Source organism: Panthera uncia (assembly GCF_023721935.1).
Source record: "Panthera uncia isolate 11264 chromosome A1 unlocalized genomic scaffold, Puncia_PCG_1.0 HiC_scaffold_17, whole genome shotgun sequence".
Taxonomy (NCBI): domain Eukaryota; kingdom Metazoa; phylum Chordata; class Mammalia; order Carnivora; family Felidae; genus Panthera; species Panthera uncia.
This window is the reverse complement of record NW_026057577.1, coordinates 126,945,043-126,962,459: the sequence shown is the minus strand read 5'-3', so window position 1 is coordinate 126,962,459 and position 17,417 is coordinate 126,945,043. Positions and strand designations below refer to the sequence as shown.

At 43.0% G+C, this 17,417-nt stretch overlaps 1 protein-coding gene and 1 long non-coding RNA gene across 5 annotated transcripts in view; one reads left to right on the top strand and one right to left on the bottom strand.

Annotated features, from left to right (window-relative positions):
• ZFR (zinc finger RNA binding protein) overlaps nucleotides 1–6,612 on the bottom strand; it is an 84,849-nt gene extending 78,237 nt beyond the window's left edge. For 2 of the 3 annotated variants that reach the window (XM_049648227.1, XM_049648228.1), the window contains exons 1-2: nucleotides 6,467–6,609; nucleotides 6,069–6,168 (exon numbers count right to left, since the gene is read on the bottom strand). In XM_049648227.1, coding sequence (XP_049504184.1) covers nucleotides 6,069–6,168; nucleotides 6,467–6,503 — 137 coding nt within the window. In that variant the 5' untranslated portion in view covers nucleotides 6,504–6,609. Of the gene's footprint in view, nucleotides 1–6,068; nucleotides 6,169–6,466 lie in introns of all 3 variants that reach the window. The other variant, XM_049648229.1, reaches the window with a different exon arrangement.
• The window catches only part of LOC125934678 (uncharacterized), a 30,012-nt gene continuing 17,866 nt past the window's right edge, over nucleotides 5,272–17,417 (top strand). Inside the window, exons 1-3 of one of the 2 annotated variants that reach the window (XR_007461487.1) lie at nucleotides 5,272–5,421; nucleotides 5,502–5,626; nucleotides 15,629–15,717. This is a non-coding gene — a long non-coding RNA (uncharacterized LOC125934678). The remainder of the gene's footprint in view (nucleotides 5,422–5,501; nucleotides 5,627–15,628; nucleotides 15,718–17,417) is intronic. The other variant, XR_007461488.1, reaches the window with a different exon arrangement.

The following is a 17,417-nucleotide window of genomic DNA, read 5'->3' as shown; positions in this document are numbered from 1 at the left end:
TTACTATTTCTCTTATTTTTGTCTGTTGGCTGCAAATAAAATAATCATGTTGCTTGCAAATAAAAAATTTCCGGGGTGCCTGGGTGGCTTGGTTAAGTGTCTGATTCTTGATTTCTGCTCAGGTCATGATCTCAAGGTTGGTCATGAAATTGTGCCCCTGGTCAGTCTTAGCATGGAGCCTGCTTGGGATCTTTCTCTCTCTCTCTCTGCCCCTCCCCTGCTCATTCTCTCTCAAAATAAATAAACTTAAAAAAAAATCTCCTTCCTTCCCCATTAAAATGACACGGTGGCAGGGGAGTGGGGGAGTGGGAAGCACCTGGGTGGTTCAGTAGGTTGAGCATCTGACTCTTGATTTTGGCTCAGGTCGTGATCTCACATTTGGAGAGACTCCCACTGACAGCACAGAACTTGCCTGGGATTCTCTCCCTTGCGCGCGCGCGCGCGCGCGCGCTCTCTCTCTCTCTCTCTCTGTCCCTCCCCTCCCCTCAAGTGTCCTCGCTCTTAAACATTTAAAAATAAGTAAAATAAAAAAAACAAAATGACACAAATTGAGGCCCATCAATTGATACTCAATTACCTACTTTTAAAACATTTTACCTTGAGATTATGAAACTCTATACATTAAATATATGAAAGACATCAACTAATGAATTCCTTTAAAACCCTTATAGTATTATTCAAATATCTATACTTCATAGAAAACTAACATTGGTAAAATGCCTACTGAAAATCAGGACCAGGGTAGGAAGTTTTTATATTTAATCTTCACCTCAAGGTAAGTCAGGTGAGGGAACAGTCTCAGAAAGATGAAGTGATTTGGCCAAATGACTGATGGGATAGAGCTGAGATTCAAATCTGAAGTCTCACAAGCTCCAAATTCATGCTCTTCCCATTAGAGTATACTGTAAAGCAGTTTACAAAAGCACAGTCAAGCATACACCTTAAACATTCTCTACAGGAATATTTTGGCTCACACTACCCTTAAGGCTACTAATAACATAGGCAAGAAATATCATCAATGTAACAGTAGTAATCCTTTTGGAAAGAAAATTTTCATTATTTCAAACTCATTCAAGCATTATGAATCCTAAGATCTCTGATTCAACAATGAAAGAGCTGATATAATTAGCAGTTGCAGAATTTTTTTTATAGAGCCAGTAAATTTCCATCACCATGATTGGTTTCAAAAACCTGTTCACCTGGTTTTTCACCTTCTCAGTTAGGGATTACTCCTTTTTTACCCTACTAATGTTACTCTCATTCTTTCCTCAAGAGAGTATTCTTAACACTATATTCAAAATAAACTAAAAAGGAAAGAAAAAAAAAATTCACCAGCTATCAACCTACCCAAGTTATCTTAGTGATGTGAGGAGATACTTAACCTTTAGGAACAGATATACTAAACAGATCTTAAGAATCACTGATGAGATGCCTTCTTTTGAATTAGCAGATGCTGAATTTAAACTAATGTCCAGATGATAGTCAAAATCCACTTAAACATTTATCCTTAAATGACATTTGCTAAGATTCTAAGAATATGGGGGTAAAGTAATTATTTTATATTTTTATACAATCTCTACCCAAAAGCCTTTAAATTCAATAAATACTAGATATAAAAAGGGTAAAAAAGTTACCAAATGATTTTTTCAAATAGCTAACTTTAAATTATTCAATGATACATTATGAATTATATATAGGACAAAGAAAATTAGTTTAAGCAAAAGCTAAAGATTTAGGTTATCCAGGTAACAAATAGCTTGATTAGATAGAAAGAGGACAAGGAACTTGTATGTCCAAGGCTTGTCTAAATAATAAAGGGAGGGGCGCCTAAGTGGCTCAGTCAGTCAAGCTCTGATTTTGGCTCAGGTTTGTGAGCTCCAGCCCCCTGCAGGGGTCTGTGCTGACAGCTCAGAGCCTGAAGCCTGCTTCAGATTCTAGGTCTCCCACTCTCTGCCCCTCCCCTGTTCATGCTTGCTCTCTCTCTCTCAAAAATAAACATTAAAATAAAAAAAAATTATAAATAAATAAGGGAAATTGGCTATTTAAAACTCTCAAAGAAATGTTTATGTCCTATTAATAGTAAAATATAATGGGATTATATTACTATTTTATTATATATATAATACACATATATTATTTTACATGTTTATTACATATACATGTATCTGTATATGCCACAACCCCTTTCAAAAAGTAAAAACTATGAGAACTTCTCTATCACTGCCAATGAATGAATTAAAAAATTGATTTTGAGCCTATGTAACTATCAGAAAACTTTTTTTTCTATTGAGAACTATCTTGCCCCACATTCTTTGCTACACTAAGTCTTCATAACTGTTGAAATACTTTTTTCCAAGATTGCAAAATTAAATTTATCTGAAAGTCTTTCTTCTCAAACAAAAAAGGTTAGCTCTACTAAAGTAGGTTACCTACCCAACCAAGTCCCCCCCTTTCTGCCATGAAGCCATCCTATTTTTTCACCATACTTCTTATCTGCTTCATCCTGTGCCCCACAAATTAATACTACCAGAAACACATACATATAAACATATAAATTAATATTTAAAAGTATTTTGATTTCTTCATTTCTAAGGAGGAAAAAAGGCCAAAAAAATGAAAAGATTTTATCTGCAACAGTGGCTAATAGGCATAGGTTTATTTACTTGCCTTAAAAAAATACAAAAAGAAAAACAGTAGCTGATGGAACATGTAGCACAAGGACTGAGTGCTTATCATGAAAATATTTAATATGCATTATACAAATAAAAAACTTAGTTTATTTAGAAGTTAGCAGTGAGAAGAATTTACAGCCTTACACAGACAGCTATAACCAAGAAAACTAAGAACTAGAATGAAATGTAGACTTAGGTTACTTTTTTACTTGTATTCAATGAGTTATTTGTATTTGATTCAACACATTATCCACAAGTAAATGCTTAAAATTTCCAAGTTTGCATCCTTTAAATTAAAATAAAAAACAAAAACTAACAACAAAAACTTGCAAAGTAAGCCCTTGGTCTTCCATGTCTACAAGTTACATTATAGTGATTTCTAGACAGGAAGAAAAATAAGCATCAGCACTGCATATTTTGTATATGCTTTTATTATTAATGCTATTTATCTTCCTTGAACTGCAGGATTAGCATTATTGGGCCTGATTTCTTTCCATAAAAGCAACCAATTTGCCATGTACTATATCTATATACAAGGACAGAACATATTAACAATTAGTTTTGCTGGCATATGCATAAATAAGTATAGTTAAAAGACTAGTATTTCCTTATTAGACATATAGATAAAATTTAGTAATTTGGATGGTTGTTACAGTTTACTGAAACTTGAGATTCAAAGCCAATAGAAAAATTAGGTACAGAAATTCTGTACTACTTTTCTATACTGGGATAAAACACATACATACAACTATTTTATAAAAAAAATGATTAAGTGGGGCGCCTGGGTGGCTCAGTAGGGTTAGGCATCCAACCCTTGATTTCGGCTCAAGTCATGATCTCATAGATGGTGGGATAGAGCCCTACATCGGAACTCTGTGCTGACAGTGCAGAGCCTGCTTGGGATTCTCTCTCCCCTCTCTCCCTGCCCCTCCTTTCCCCCACCTCTCAAAATATAAATGAACTTAAAAAAAAAAAAAAAAGGTTAAGCATCTTTAAGTTAGCATTTCCTCTCCCATTTTTTTTTTTTAAACATTTTATTTATTTTTGGGAGACAGAGACAGAGTGTGAGTGGGGGAAGGGCAGAGAGAGAGGGGGAGACCCAGAATCTGAAGCAGGTTCCAGGCTCTGAGCTGTCAGCAGAGACCAATGCAGGGCTTGAACCCATGAACTGTGAGATCATTACTTGAGCCAAAGTGGGATGCTTCACAGACTGAGCCACCTAGGCGCCCCTCCTCCCCCATTTCTATCTGTAGGTCTGGACTAGAAAACAATGATTTCAAAACTGCCAAAGAACCCATTCTATTTTCAGCAAATAATCCCAAAATCTATCACTCTGCCCATAGTAACAACAAAAATACTGTGTGAAACAAGTAAAATTTTTAATGGTTAAATACAGCTTTGTCTAGAACACATAGTACTTGGTAGCACAGGATTTATGGCACAGATGCTGATTAGCTAGCTTGTTTTCCAGGAAAAGAAAATGGTTTTTTTCCCCTCTCTCCATGAAAATTATTAGCTCTAAAAGATTTTGATCAAAGTAACTGATGCTTTGTTAGTAGCAAAGAATTTGTTAGTGTTTGAAAAGCCCCAAGATCTTGCCCCCAATATTTTCTGGAATGTCTCAAGATAAAACAGATTTGTAAAAATTGCCACATGCGTTTAAGAAATTCAACGATTACAGGGGCACCTGAGTGGCTCAGTCGGTTAAGTGTCCGACTTTGGTTCAAGTCATTATCTCAGGGCTTGTGAGTTCAAGTGCCGGGATTCCAGCTCTGCGCTGACAGCTCAGAGCCTGCAGCCTGCTTTGGATTCTGTCTCCATCTCCCTCTGCCCCTACCCACCTCCGGCATACTCTCTCAAATATAAACAAACATTAAAAAAAAAAAAAAAAAAAAAGGAATTCAACAATTATAAAAATTTAATACCAATTTTTTAAATAAAATGTACATTTACACATTTTAACATCTCTTAAAACCAATGGGGTCTTAAGCACTGTATACTTTAATTGGCAACAACTTTCTCTGGTGATATATAAAATAAAGCATACATAAGCGGTATCTTAGAATTCCATGAAATATAGCAACCTTTTCAGAGTTACAGGCTTTTACTCAAGAAGACAGCCGAACATCTCATTTTACAGATGAGGAAAATGAAAGCCCAAACAAGTGATGCCCCCAACGACTAAAATCAAGAGGAAAAAAGACATGGAAGCCAGGTCTTCTGATTCCCAGTGATGCCCTTTGCATTACACAACCTAACACCTGAAGTTAAGGAGATAAAAAAATTCCCTGGGTTTAACCAAATAGTTAACACACATATCTAATATATCTCTTTCTATAAAAAGCTGGTCGCTTAGGAGCCCTGTAGGTTTATGGCCTGAATCTGAACACAATGTCTCAGACTGACTCAAAAGCAACAACGACCACAAAAAAAAAAAAAAAAAAAAAAAAAAATCTAGCGCGTTTTTCTCTTTTGATAAGATGTATAATGAACTACTGACACTTCAGAAATTAGAGCTTCCCTTAAGGTACAGATTTCATTGGATGCATCACAATGTCAGTACAATCTCACTCGAACTCCCCCCCCCCCAACCCGCCCCCATACTCGAGGAAAAAGACCCGCCAAGGGGAATTATTACCACCTCCCACCCCCCGGCCTAAACTCAATAGCTAGAATAAGGCCATGGATTCATTTATCAGTACTAGAAACTTCGCACATCTTTACCAGTCTACCAACTACAAATTCACAGGTGGTTGGTATGTTTACATCTCTCCCTAGGGGAAAAACTAAAGGAACCCAATGTAGTTGACACCCGCGGTTTGTTTGCAGGTTTCGAGAGGAGGGACAGGAGGAGCCGAAGGAGAAGGTACCCGAGAAAACGACACGTTATCTGGCTCAAGGGGCCTCGGCACTGGGCGAAGACTGGCGCACGGGAGGCGTCGCGGAACAGGCCGGTGGGCAGTGCGACTCGGCGCTCCCCTGCGCCCACCCGCTCCATTCCCCAAGTGGGAGGGGGTTCAGAGGGGGGAACTGGACAGGCGGGGCGGAGACCGGGGGGGGAGATCCGAGCCCCGGCCTCGCTTCCCTCCCTCAGCCGGCCGGGCGGGGGTGGCGGCTGGGCTCCGAGGCCGCGGGAGGCCATTTTAGCTGCGGGGCCGCCGAAAGCCCCGGCGGCCCTCCACGTCCCAACACCTCGGCGGTCTCTCGCTCCCGCCCCCACCGGGGGGGCCCCTCCCCGTCGCGGGCCAGCGGGGCGGGAGAGGCCGCCGGGCCGGGCCCGTCTCGGGCCGGGACTCGGGGGCGCCGGGCGGGGGCCGGCGCGGGGGCGTTGTGTCGGCGGGATGTGGGCGGAAGAGCGAGCAGGGGGAAAGAAGGGAGAGGGCGGGGAGCCGTTACCTATACTGGGCCGCAGCCGCCGCCGCCGCCGCCCCGCTGTGGGTGAATCCAAAGTAGTTGCCGGTCGCCATTTTGGCATCTTCCCCCAGCCGGCTGGGCACTGCGGCGGGCACGGAGAGTCGGGTCCCATGGCGGGAGGAGAGGCGCAGAGGGGCAGAGACGCCGAGGGAGGGAAAGGGAGAGAGAGAGGCGCTGTGAGAAGCCGCCCTCGCCGGGCCGGGGCCAGGGCCGCGGCCGCGCCGCCTCCCCCTCCCGCCTCGCACTCCCTCACTCACTCGCACGCCCCGGTGGCGGCCGCCGCCTCCTCCCTGGAGCCAGCCCCAACCCCCGCGCCTCCCCGCGGCCCCGGGCCGGGGAAGGGGCCGGGCAGGGACCTCGGCGGGGCACATTATACTCACCATAGGTGAAAGAAACTACAGGGCATATGGGAATCATGGGCTCGGGCTGCTGCTGCTGAACTCTGAACTCTCACCCACTGCCTCCCTCCTCTGCCCCGCTCCTCCTCAGCGGAGAACAGACCGCCGCCTCCCGCCGCACTGCGCAGGCGCCCCCGCGCTCGGCACCCTGGGAGGTGTAGTCCCGGTCGCCTTAGCGGCTCTGGCCGGCGCGTGCCAGGGCCTTGGCCGAGGCGGGCAGGGGAAGCTGACGGGCGAAGGCGGGCCTGGTCTCCGCCAAAGTGATGGTGACTGCGAAACGCAACAGGGGCGATAGAGGAGCGTGCGAGCAGCGCCTCGCCCCAACGTGGGGGGGGGGGGGGGGGGGGGGGGGGATCAGGGAGAGATTGGAAAGAGTGACGCCTGTTAGTCTTCTCTTACTTTTCACTCTCACTTTTGCGTGTATACAGTATTCTTTACCTTTCAGTCCTTCTCGCTTTTGCACTTTTAATTAGAATTTGAGCTGGACTAATTTGGATGCTTCCTTAATTCTCTCATTCCTGCTTCTGATTCCTAGCTTCCTAGGGGAGGCAATGCCTGGGGAGGAGAGAAAAATTGCTGTTGTGTTGAGCTGTAAGCACACCCCAAACACCCCTTCGGAACACCGTCTCCGCCCATCTACACCCACTTCTTGAGTCCTTCAACTTATGTTGAGCCCCGCCCCCACCTCAAAGTGTCAGGCTAGGTCCTGGAGATGTATCAGTGAGGAAAGTGAAGACCCTTTCGCACATAGAATTTACCTTCTGGGGAGGGAGGTGGAGAGTGTCAGACAATCGCAAATCGTGTGGTGGATGGTGATTGCGGCTTTAAGAATAAAGTCGGATAAAAAGGAGGGAGGTGTTATTTTATGTAGGGTGTGGATAGAGCGACCACTTGGGTAGAGCCTTGAAGGAAATGAGGGAAGAGCCCGGTAAATACCTGAAGGACAGCAAATGGAGGGTCCTAAAGCCAAGTGCGCAAGAGCAGCAAGGAAGTTAGTCCGACTGGAGTTGAGTGATAAGGATACAGGATCTTCTGAAAGGTCCTTGGTAGGGATGCCAGGTCTTTCATGGTAAGGACAGAATACTCTCTCCCGTGCAAGCATCTCTTTCTTCCTCTGCTTTCTCACTGTTTTCTCTTTGCTTTCCCAGTTCATTTCCAACCATTCTCTTTCCTCTTACAGTCCCTCCTTCTTGCCTCCCATTAATGCATAAGTGCTCCATTTCACCTCTTGCTCATCTTCTCCATGCCCGTGCCCCAGGCCCTTTGCTACTGGCCTCTCTTCAATGTTTATTATTTATTAAAATCATTTATTAAAAAAATAACGATTTTTTAAAGTTAAAAAAATTTTTTTTAACATTTATTTATTATTGAGAGACAGAGAGACACTGAGGACGAGCAAGGAAGGGGCAGAGAGAGGGGGAGACACAGAATGTGAAGCAGGCTCCAGGCTCTGAGCTGTCAGCACAAGGCCCGATACGGGGCTCAAACTCACAAACTGGGATCATGACCTGAGCCGAAGTCGTTCGCTCAACCAACCGAGCCACCCAAGTGCCTCCCATTTTTAAAAGTTTATTTAAGTCATCTCTACAGCCCAATGAGGGGCTCAATCTCACAACCTAGACATCAAAAGTCACATGCTCCTCCATCTGAGCCAGGCAGGTGCCCCTCCTCAGTGTTTAATATGAGCACTAAAAAGAAATGCAGGGGTGCCTGGGTGGCTCAGTCAGTTGAGTGTCGACTCGATTTCAGCTCAGGTCACAATAAGGGGATCAAGCCCCAAATCCAGCTCCACAGTGGGCGTGAAGCCTGCTTGGGATTTTCTTTCTCCCTCTCCCTCTGCCCCTTACTTGCTTGTGCTTTCTGTCTCTCTCTCTGTCTCTCTCAAATAATAATAATAATAATAATAATAAACAATAATTTTTTGAAAAGAGAAATGCAAAGGGTGAATCAGAACTCATCATGAAGTTTAGGGCTTTATCCCACCTTCCTATGCCAGAGCAGAAACAATACCTCAGTTCCTATTTGTGCCAACCTGGCTCCCCCACACCACCTACAAAGGTGCAAGTTCTAAGAACCTGTCTGATTTATCCTATTACTCATTTCAAAAAAGAGAAAATGTAGAACATTGGGGGTAAAAAATCAATGTCATTGTTTTTTTTTTTTAATTTTTTTTAACGTTTATTTATTTTTGAGACAGAGAGAGACTGAGCATGAACGGGGGAGGGTCAGAGAGAGGGAGACACAGAATCTGAAACAGGCTCCAGGCTCTGAGCTGTCAGCACAGAGCCCGACGTGGGGCTTGAACTCACGGACCGAGAGATCATGACCTGAGCCAAAGTCGGCCGCTTAACCGACTGAGCCACCCAGGCGCCCCAATGTCATTGTTTTTGACAATACTGGTGTTTCCCTAGGCAGAAGTTCTTTGCAGTCCAAGTGTGTTGCTAGGAAAAAAATATCTCCTACACATAGGGTATTAGAACTGCATTTTCAACGTAATTTGTCTTGAACTTCATGGAGCAATAAAGCTTTTAAGGCACTATCACTGCTTTGATAAACTTGCACTATTAGTTCCTAGGCTACTTGAATAAAACTGGAGGAGAAAAGACAGGTGTTAATCACCTAAGATTATTTTTAGGCCAATTTTATGCTTGGCAGGCCTTTAGGGGATGGAAGAGGGCTGCTGGCACACCCCAATGAGCAAGCAAGTAACTAGAAAGAGGAAGGCGTGCCTCTTGTCTTTGGTAACTGTTCCTAGAGTTCAGAGTAGGTGTGGCAGTAGTGAAAATTATTTACCACAGTGTACTCCTTAAAGAGGGAATCTGTAGGAAGGGCTCCACCAACTAGCATGGATTTATTTAAGGAAGGAATTTTGGGGGAGGCGCCTGGGCAGCTCAGTTGGTTAAGCATCCGACTTCGGCTCAGGTCATCTCAGGATTTGTGAGTTCAGGCCTCACATTGGGGTCTTTGCTAACAGCGCAAAACCTGCTTAGAATTCTCTTTCTCTTTCTGCCCCTCCCCTGCTCCTGCTCCCCCCCCCCCCGCCCCGCCCTGCCTTTCAGAATAAATAAATAAGCCTTTAAAAAAAATAAAAAAGGAAGGGGTTTTGGGATGTTTGGGATGGACTTGGAATCAAGAAGCAATGGGTCCTGGGGCACCTGGGTGGCTCAGTTGGTTAAGCATCCGACTTTAGCTCAGGTCATGATCTCATGGTTTGTGAGTTTGAGCACCACATCAGGCTCTGTGCTGACAGCTCAGAGCCTGGAGCCTGCTGCAGATTCTGTGTCTCCCTCTCTCTCTGCCCCTACCCTGCTCACGCTCTGTCTCTCTCTCTCCAAACTGAATAAACGGTAAAAAAAAAAAAAAAAAAAGCAATGGGTCCTTTTCCTTTTCCTGGGCTTTAAGTAGTGGAATGACCTGAACACATTATTGAACCTTTCTGAACCTCTGTGACAGGAATAATACTAATGTCTCCCAGGACTGTGGTGGGGGTTAAATAAGGTAGCATTTCTATAGAACAACTCCAAGCACAGGGTATTTATGTAAAAAGAAGTAGGCTGGATGATTGTGAATCTTTTTAAAATCTTCCTTCCAAAAAGTGAATGCACTGCCCAAGTCACTCACCTAAAACCAAAAAGTAGGTGGCTCTGCCTTAGAGGGTTTATGTCCCAGAGTGTACCCAGTCCAGCCAACAGAGCAATATGCAGTCCTCTGGGCCAGGTGGGAGACTTGACAGGAGGAAGTCACTTATAACATCTGTCATGCTTCATGTCCAGAAATGCTTGGCATTGGAATACAAAAAATTACACTTACCAGTCATTCTCCACACTTTCACTCCAGTGACGTGTTCAAAATGCAAATCTGATCAAACACTTCTGCGCTTCCCCTCACTCTTAGGACAAAGCAAAACTTTCACTTGGCTTACCCTGTGCAGTCAGGCCTACCAGCCAATTTCAGCTTCTTCCTCCTTCTCTTCATTCCAGCTACCTTGGCCTCCCATCTACCATGCTATTACCACAGGGCTTTGCATGTTCTATCTGACTAGAATGTTCTTCCTTCCTCTCCTTACCTAGTTAATCCTCATGCTTCAAAATCTCCACTCAGTCAATCCCTCCTCAGCCTTCCCTGCCCCCTCCCCCCCATCAGACTCTTATCATGCTCTCAGAGCACCAGGCATCTCTCCTTAAGGTGCCTTTGTGACAGCTGCAATCTTACACTTACTGCGTGATTGTTTGACTGACATTATGTCTCCCATCAAACTACAGCTTGATGAAGGCAGGGCGCCAATATTGGGTGCCTGGTGATGGGCACTCAGTAAGTCCTTATTTAATAAATGAACCAGGCAGTGAACAGCTTAATCTTTGATGATTCAGAAGACAGTTTCAGGAAACTGTAATGCCTCGGGGTCATCATTAAGAACCTCAATTAACATCTGAGGGCAAATGAGGAAACATTAATTGGCAGACCGATTAACCACAAGGTGGAGCTAGCCTGAAAAGGCCTGCCCCTAATCTCACCCCAAATATTTGTAGTCACCTTTAGTCACACCTTTGAGTCAGGCCCGGTTTCCTGAAAGGTCTTGTTAAAATACAAATGTGTTAGGGACATCTGGGTGGCTCAGTCAGTTAAGCGTCTGACTTCGCCTCAGGTCATGATCTCACAGTTTGTGAGTTCCAACCTTGCATCGGGCTCTGTGCTGACAGCTCAGAGCCTGGAGCTGGCTTCGGATTCTATATCTCCCTCCCCCCATTATACCCAGTCTCTCTCTCTCTCTCTCTCTCACTCTCACTCTCTCTCAAAAATAAACATTAAAATACAAACGTGTCAGCCAGAGAGGATGACATATGAGCTACTCTATAAACCAAGAGAGTATGGCATGGTGAATGAGGGCTTGGTCTGAAGCTGGACCCATATGGCTTCAAATCTCAGCTGTCACTAACTATTGTGTGACTTCAACCACAATCTCTCTGTGCTTCATTTTTCTCCTAAGTAAAAACAGGTTATAAAAGTAGTGTCTACAGCAGGGTTTTGTTGGCAGGGCTTTAACAACTTCCCAGAGGTAAAGGTCCTAGATCAATGCTGGGTTCTTTGCAAGTGCTATGAGTATTGGCTGGTCCTTCTAACTACCACCCATTCTTTTTTTTTTTTTTTAAGTTTATTTATTTTGTGAGAGGGAGAGAGAGAGAATCCCAAGCAGGATTCTGTCAGTGGGGCACAAACTCACAAACCTTGAGATCATGACCTGAGCTGAAATCACAAGTCCAATGCTTAACCGACTGAGCCACCCAGGTGCCACTAGCCACCACCCACCCAGTTTTATCACAATCAGAGATAAAGCCAAAGGATGAGGTCATTCTTTTTGTAGTGGAAGGGGGAAGATGGAGTCCACAAGGGCATAGAATGGGCGGGACCTGGATAGGGAAAGGGGCATAGAGGGTCATAGGGAGGAATGCACGGAGAGGCAAGGGACAAACTTGCTGTTGCATCGTTGTTTCCTTGAGAACCCAGAGAAGGAGCAAGAAGGCCAGGAAGCTCACTTGGAACCTGTGATGCTTTCTCAAGATAACTACAGTCATTGCATTTGGGGTTAATAAAGAAAGAATGGGAAATGAAGCTCTAGCTCTGGGCGTGACTCGAACAGGCTGAGGCTCCAGGCATTCTGGGACCTTCCCAACACAGACAGGTGGTGGTGGGACAGGAGAGAATGTGGAGAGCAACAGAGTCAGTCTGGGGAGCTGACCCAACTATCAGACTGGCTCTTAAGGGCCAAGTGGGGTAGGACAGTGTTGATTCAAAGGGAAAGCTCTGATTTAAAAAAAACAAAAAATTGTTTTAATGTTTGTTTTTCAGAGAGACAGTGAGAGACAGAGAGAGAGAGAGACAGAGAGAGAGGCAGAGAGAGAAGGAGACACAGAATCCAAAGCAGGCTTCAGGCTCTGAGCTGTCAGCACAGAGCCCGACATGGGGCTCGAATTCACGAACCGCGAAATCATGACCTGAGCCGAAGTCAACCGACTGAGTCACCCAGGCACCCCGAGAAAGCTCTGATTTTAATCAAGAAAACCGTAACTGAGAGATGCACTCCAGGTGGTGGATATGACAGTGACACATCAGGAAGTGTTCCCCTCTAAATTCTTCCATATTCTCTCCTCCTCTCCCTCCTATCTCCTTCTCTTCCTTCCCCTCTAGTCTCTTTCCTTCCCTCTGAGGAATAACTGTGTGGTCTAGGAGATGTCAGACACTAGGGTAATCCACAGAGATGGAATGCATCCTTGATAAACACAGTGACACTTACTGGTGCAAAAGGGGGTTTAGTGCAATGATGATGTATTTAATCTCAGTAAGAGAGTTTATGATACAGTGGTTTCTTCTAGGGCTAAATTTTGTGGGTTCAAATCCTACCTGCACCACATACTAGTTGTGTAGACCTAGGACAAGTTATATAACCTCGCTGAGCCTCAGTTTCTTCAGTTCGGGTGGTTGTTGTGGACATTAAAGGAAATACACATAAAGTTCTTGGAACATTGCTTGGCACATAGCAAGTTCTCAATACGATCCCTCAATACAAACCACAAAGACTGAATAGATATTAGCAATGTCTTTGGGAATAAAGGATCTCTTGGCATAGGTAATCTCTAATCTCTTTCACCCTGTTATACTATTTTTTTAATTAAAATTTTTTAAAAATTAATTTATTAATGTATTCTGAGAGAGAGAAAGCATGGGGAAGAGGGGCAGAGACAGAGAGAGAAAGGGAGAGAGGATCCCAAGCAGGCTCTGTGCTTAAGCCTGATGTGGGGCTCGATCCCACAAACTCTGAGATTATGACCTGAGCCAAAACCAAGAGTCTGATGCCCAACTGACTGAACCACCCAGGCACCCCTCAACTAAATTTTTAAATTAAAATATAATTCACCTACCATAAGACTCATGCTTTCAAAGTGTTCAATTCAGTGGTTTTTAGTATATACATAAAATTGTGCAACTCTCACTGCTGTATAATTTCAGGACATTTTCCATGACTGCATTAATAAGTCCTGAACCCATTAGCAGTCATTCACTATGTCCTATTCCTCCGAGGTCCTGGCAACCACTAACCTACTTTCTGTCTTTATGGATCTGTCTACACTAGACATTTAATGTAAATGCAATCATACAGGGGCACCTGGGTAGCTCAGTCGGTTAAGTGGCCAACTTCCACTCAGGTCATAATCTCATGGTTCATGGGTTTGAGACCCATGTCGATCGCTGTCTGAGCTGTCAGCACAGAACCCAGAATCTGCTTCAGATTCTGTGTCTCCCTTGCTCTCTGCCCCTCCCCCACTCATTCTTTGTCTATCTGTCTCTCTCTCTCTCAAAAAATGAATGAACATTAAAAAAATTAAATGCAATCATACAATATGTAGCTTTTTGTATCTGGCTTCTTTCACTTAGTCTAATGTTTTCAAGTTTCTTTTATGTTGTAGCATGTTTTGGTACTTCATTTCTTTTTATGATTGAATAATATTCTACCATTTGAATATATCTCATCTTGTTTATCATTCATAAATTGATGGACATTTGGGTTGTTTCCACTATTTGGCTATTAAGAATAATGGTACTAAAAATCTCTTTGACCTTGGCCGCAGCAACTTCTTACTCAACACATCTCAGGAGGCAAGGGAAACAAAGGCAAAAATGAACTATTGGGACCTCATCAAAATAAAAAGCTTCTGCGCAGCAAAGGAAACAAACAGCAAAACTAAAAGGCAACCAATGGAGTGGGAGAGGATATCTGCAAATGACATATCAGATAAAAGATTAGTATCCAAAATCTATAAAGAACTTTTCAAACTCAACACCCAGAAAACAAATAATCCAGTGAAGAAATGGGCAAAAGACATGAATAGACACTTCTCCAAAGAAGACATCCAGATGGCCAACTAACACATGAAAAAATGCTCAACATCACTCACCATCAGGGAAATACAAATCAAACCACAATGAGATACCACCTCACACCTGTCAGAATGGCTAACATTAACAACTCAGGCAACAACTGATGTTGGCTAGGTTGCAGAGAAAGAGGATCTCTTTTGCATTGCTGGTGGGATTGCAAGCTGGTGCAGCCACTCTGGAAAACAGTATGGAGGTTCCTCAAAAAACTAAAAACAGAACTACCCTATGACCCAGCAATTGCACTACTAGGTATTTATCCAAGGGATACAGGTATGCTGTTTCGAAGGGGCACATGCACCCCAATGTTTATAGCAGCACTATCTACAATAGCCAAAGTATGGAAAGAGTCCAAATGTCCATCGATGGATGAATGGATACAGAAGATGTGGTATATATAAACGATGGAGTATTACTCGGCAATCAGAAAGAATGAAATCTTGCCATTTGCAACTATATGGATGGAACTGGAGGGTATTATGCTAAGTGAAATTAGTCAGTCAGAAAGACAAATATCATTTGACTTCACTTATATGAGGACTTTAAGAGACAAAACAGATGAACATAAGGGAAGGGAAGCAAAAATAAAAACAGGAAAGGAGACAAAACATAAGAGACTCTTAAATATGGAAAACAAACAGAGGGTTGCTGGAGGGGTTGTGGGAGGGGGGATGGGATAAATGGGTAAGGGGCATTAAGGAATCTACTCCTGAAATCATTGTTGCACTATAAGCTAACTAACTTGGATGTAAATTTTAAAAATTTACCATTTTTTAAGAAAACTCAGAAACTATGAAAAAATATTAAAGAAAATAATGCTGCTATGAACATTTGTGGTGGCTAATTTTATGTGATGAGTTGACTGAGCTGAAGAATGCCTAGATAGCTGGTAAAACATTATTTCTGAGTGTGTCTGTGAGGGTGTCTTTGGAAGAGATTAGCACATGAATCAGTAGGCTGAGTAAAGATGCCCTCACCTGTATGAGTGGGCATCATCCAATCTGCCAAGGCCCAGAATAAATCAAAAAAGGCAGAGATCTGGAGAATTTGCTCTCTCTGCCTGAGCTGAGACATTCATCTTCTCTTGTCCTCCAACTTGGAGTTTCCGGTTCTTGGGCCTTTCAAATCCAACAGGGACTTAACACAAATGACATATCAGATAAAAGATTAGTATTAAAAATATATAGAGAACATATTGGTTCTCATTCTCAGGCCTTTCAACTTGGACTTTCATCACCAGCTTTCCGGGTTCTCTAGCCTGCAGATAGCTGATCAAGGGACTTCGTGGCCTCCATAACAGTGTGAGTCAATTCTTATAACAGATATCCTTTTATATATATCACTATATATCCTATTGGTTCTGTTTTTCTGGAAAGCCCTGACTAATACAAAATTTTGCATCGACATGTTTTCATTTCTCCTGAGTGGAATTGCTGATATAAACTTTAAAAAAACTTTCCAAATATCTCAAATTCTCTTCCTCTGCATAGTCACTGCCCTAGTTTGTCTCTTGCTAAGGCTACTTCAACAGCCTACCAATTGGTCTTTCTAAGGATCCCATTCTCTACATAATTATCAAAGGACCTAAGTTTGAAAAACTAGTAGTAATAATAGAAAAAACAGCTATGTACATTACAATAATTCATTCTTTAATAAAATATGAGGTAGAGACTATTATGTTTATCCCATTTAGAGATGATGAAGCTGAGTTCGCAAAGCTAGTAAGTGGCAGAGAAGGATTTAAATCTAACACCAACCTGACTCCAGAATGCCTAATTTCTATGACATACCACCTTCCTGAAACACCTCTGACCAGCATGTAACTACCCTGCTGAAAACCTTATGAAGATTCCTGTTGCCTAAAGTAAAAATCCTGGCCAGTTATTGTACCTGGCTATATCTCATTTATAAACTCCTAGAGCATTTATGTTGTCAACTGTCCAATTATTCTATTCTGAAGCATCCCATACTTTACATTTCCTAACATACATTAGATTTGTTATTTCTTGTTCAATGTCTTTCTTTCCCCCAGAAAAGGATGTAGTAAGCTTCACTGAGTCAGGAGCTATGTTTTATCCACTTTAAAATTCCCAGTGCCTAGGAAAATGGCAAGAACATGGTAGACACATCCCACATATTTGTGGAGTGAATGAGAGTAGTTCTGTGTTCTTCATCTCTTGAGGGCAATGGTTTTATGATGTATTTTTGGTATCTCCCTCTACCCTCCTCCAGCTACCACCTGGCACAATCCTAAGCACACAAGAAAATTCCAACCTGTTTTAGTCCTCCAAGTTCCTTGACACGTGAACATGGGTTATCTGTTGCCAAGTCTCAACACTCAACACCTGTGTTGTAAGGGTTTCTTTGTGTCAGTAACACATTTTGAGGTATCTGAAGAACATGCAGAACTCAAGGCAGCCACAAAGAATAGCTATTTAGGGGCTTGGAGAAGAGTCTAAGCCATGCTGTGATCATTTAGAGATTGATATCAAATTAATGAGAGATGCTGAAGGGTGTATTGTGACAGAAACTAAATTTTAATTTTGTTTTTTTTTAATTTTATTTATTTATTCTGAGAGAGAAGTGTGCGTGTGCACAAGCAGGGGAGAGGCAGAGAGAGAAGGGGGGGTGTAGAGAGAGAGGCAGAAAGAGAGAGAGATAATCCCAAGTAGGCTCCATTGGAGTCTGATGTGGGGCTTGAACCCATGAACCATGAAATTATAAACTGAGCTGAAATCAAGAGTCAGATGCTTAACCAACTGAGCCACCCAGGCTCTCCTAATTTTGTTTAATTTAAATACCCATATATGGCTAGTGGCTACCATATTGGATAGTACAGTACTAGAATCAGATGACCTAGGTTCAAATCCTGGCTCCACTACTTACTGACTATATGATTGACTGATTTACTCAACCTCCTTGTGCCCTGCTCTCCTCATCTATAAAATGGGGACAATAATAACAGTACTAATGTCATAAATTTGGTGTGAGGATTAAATAA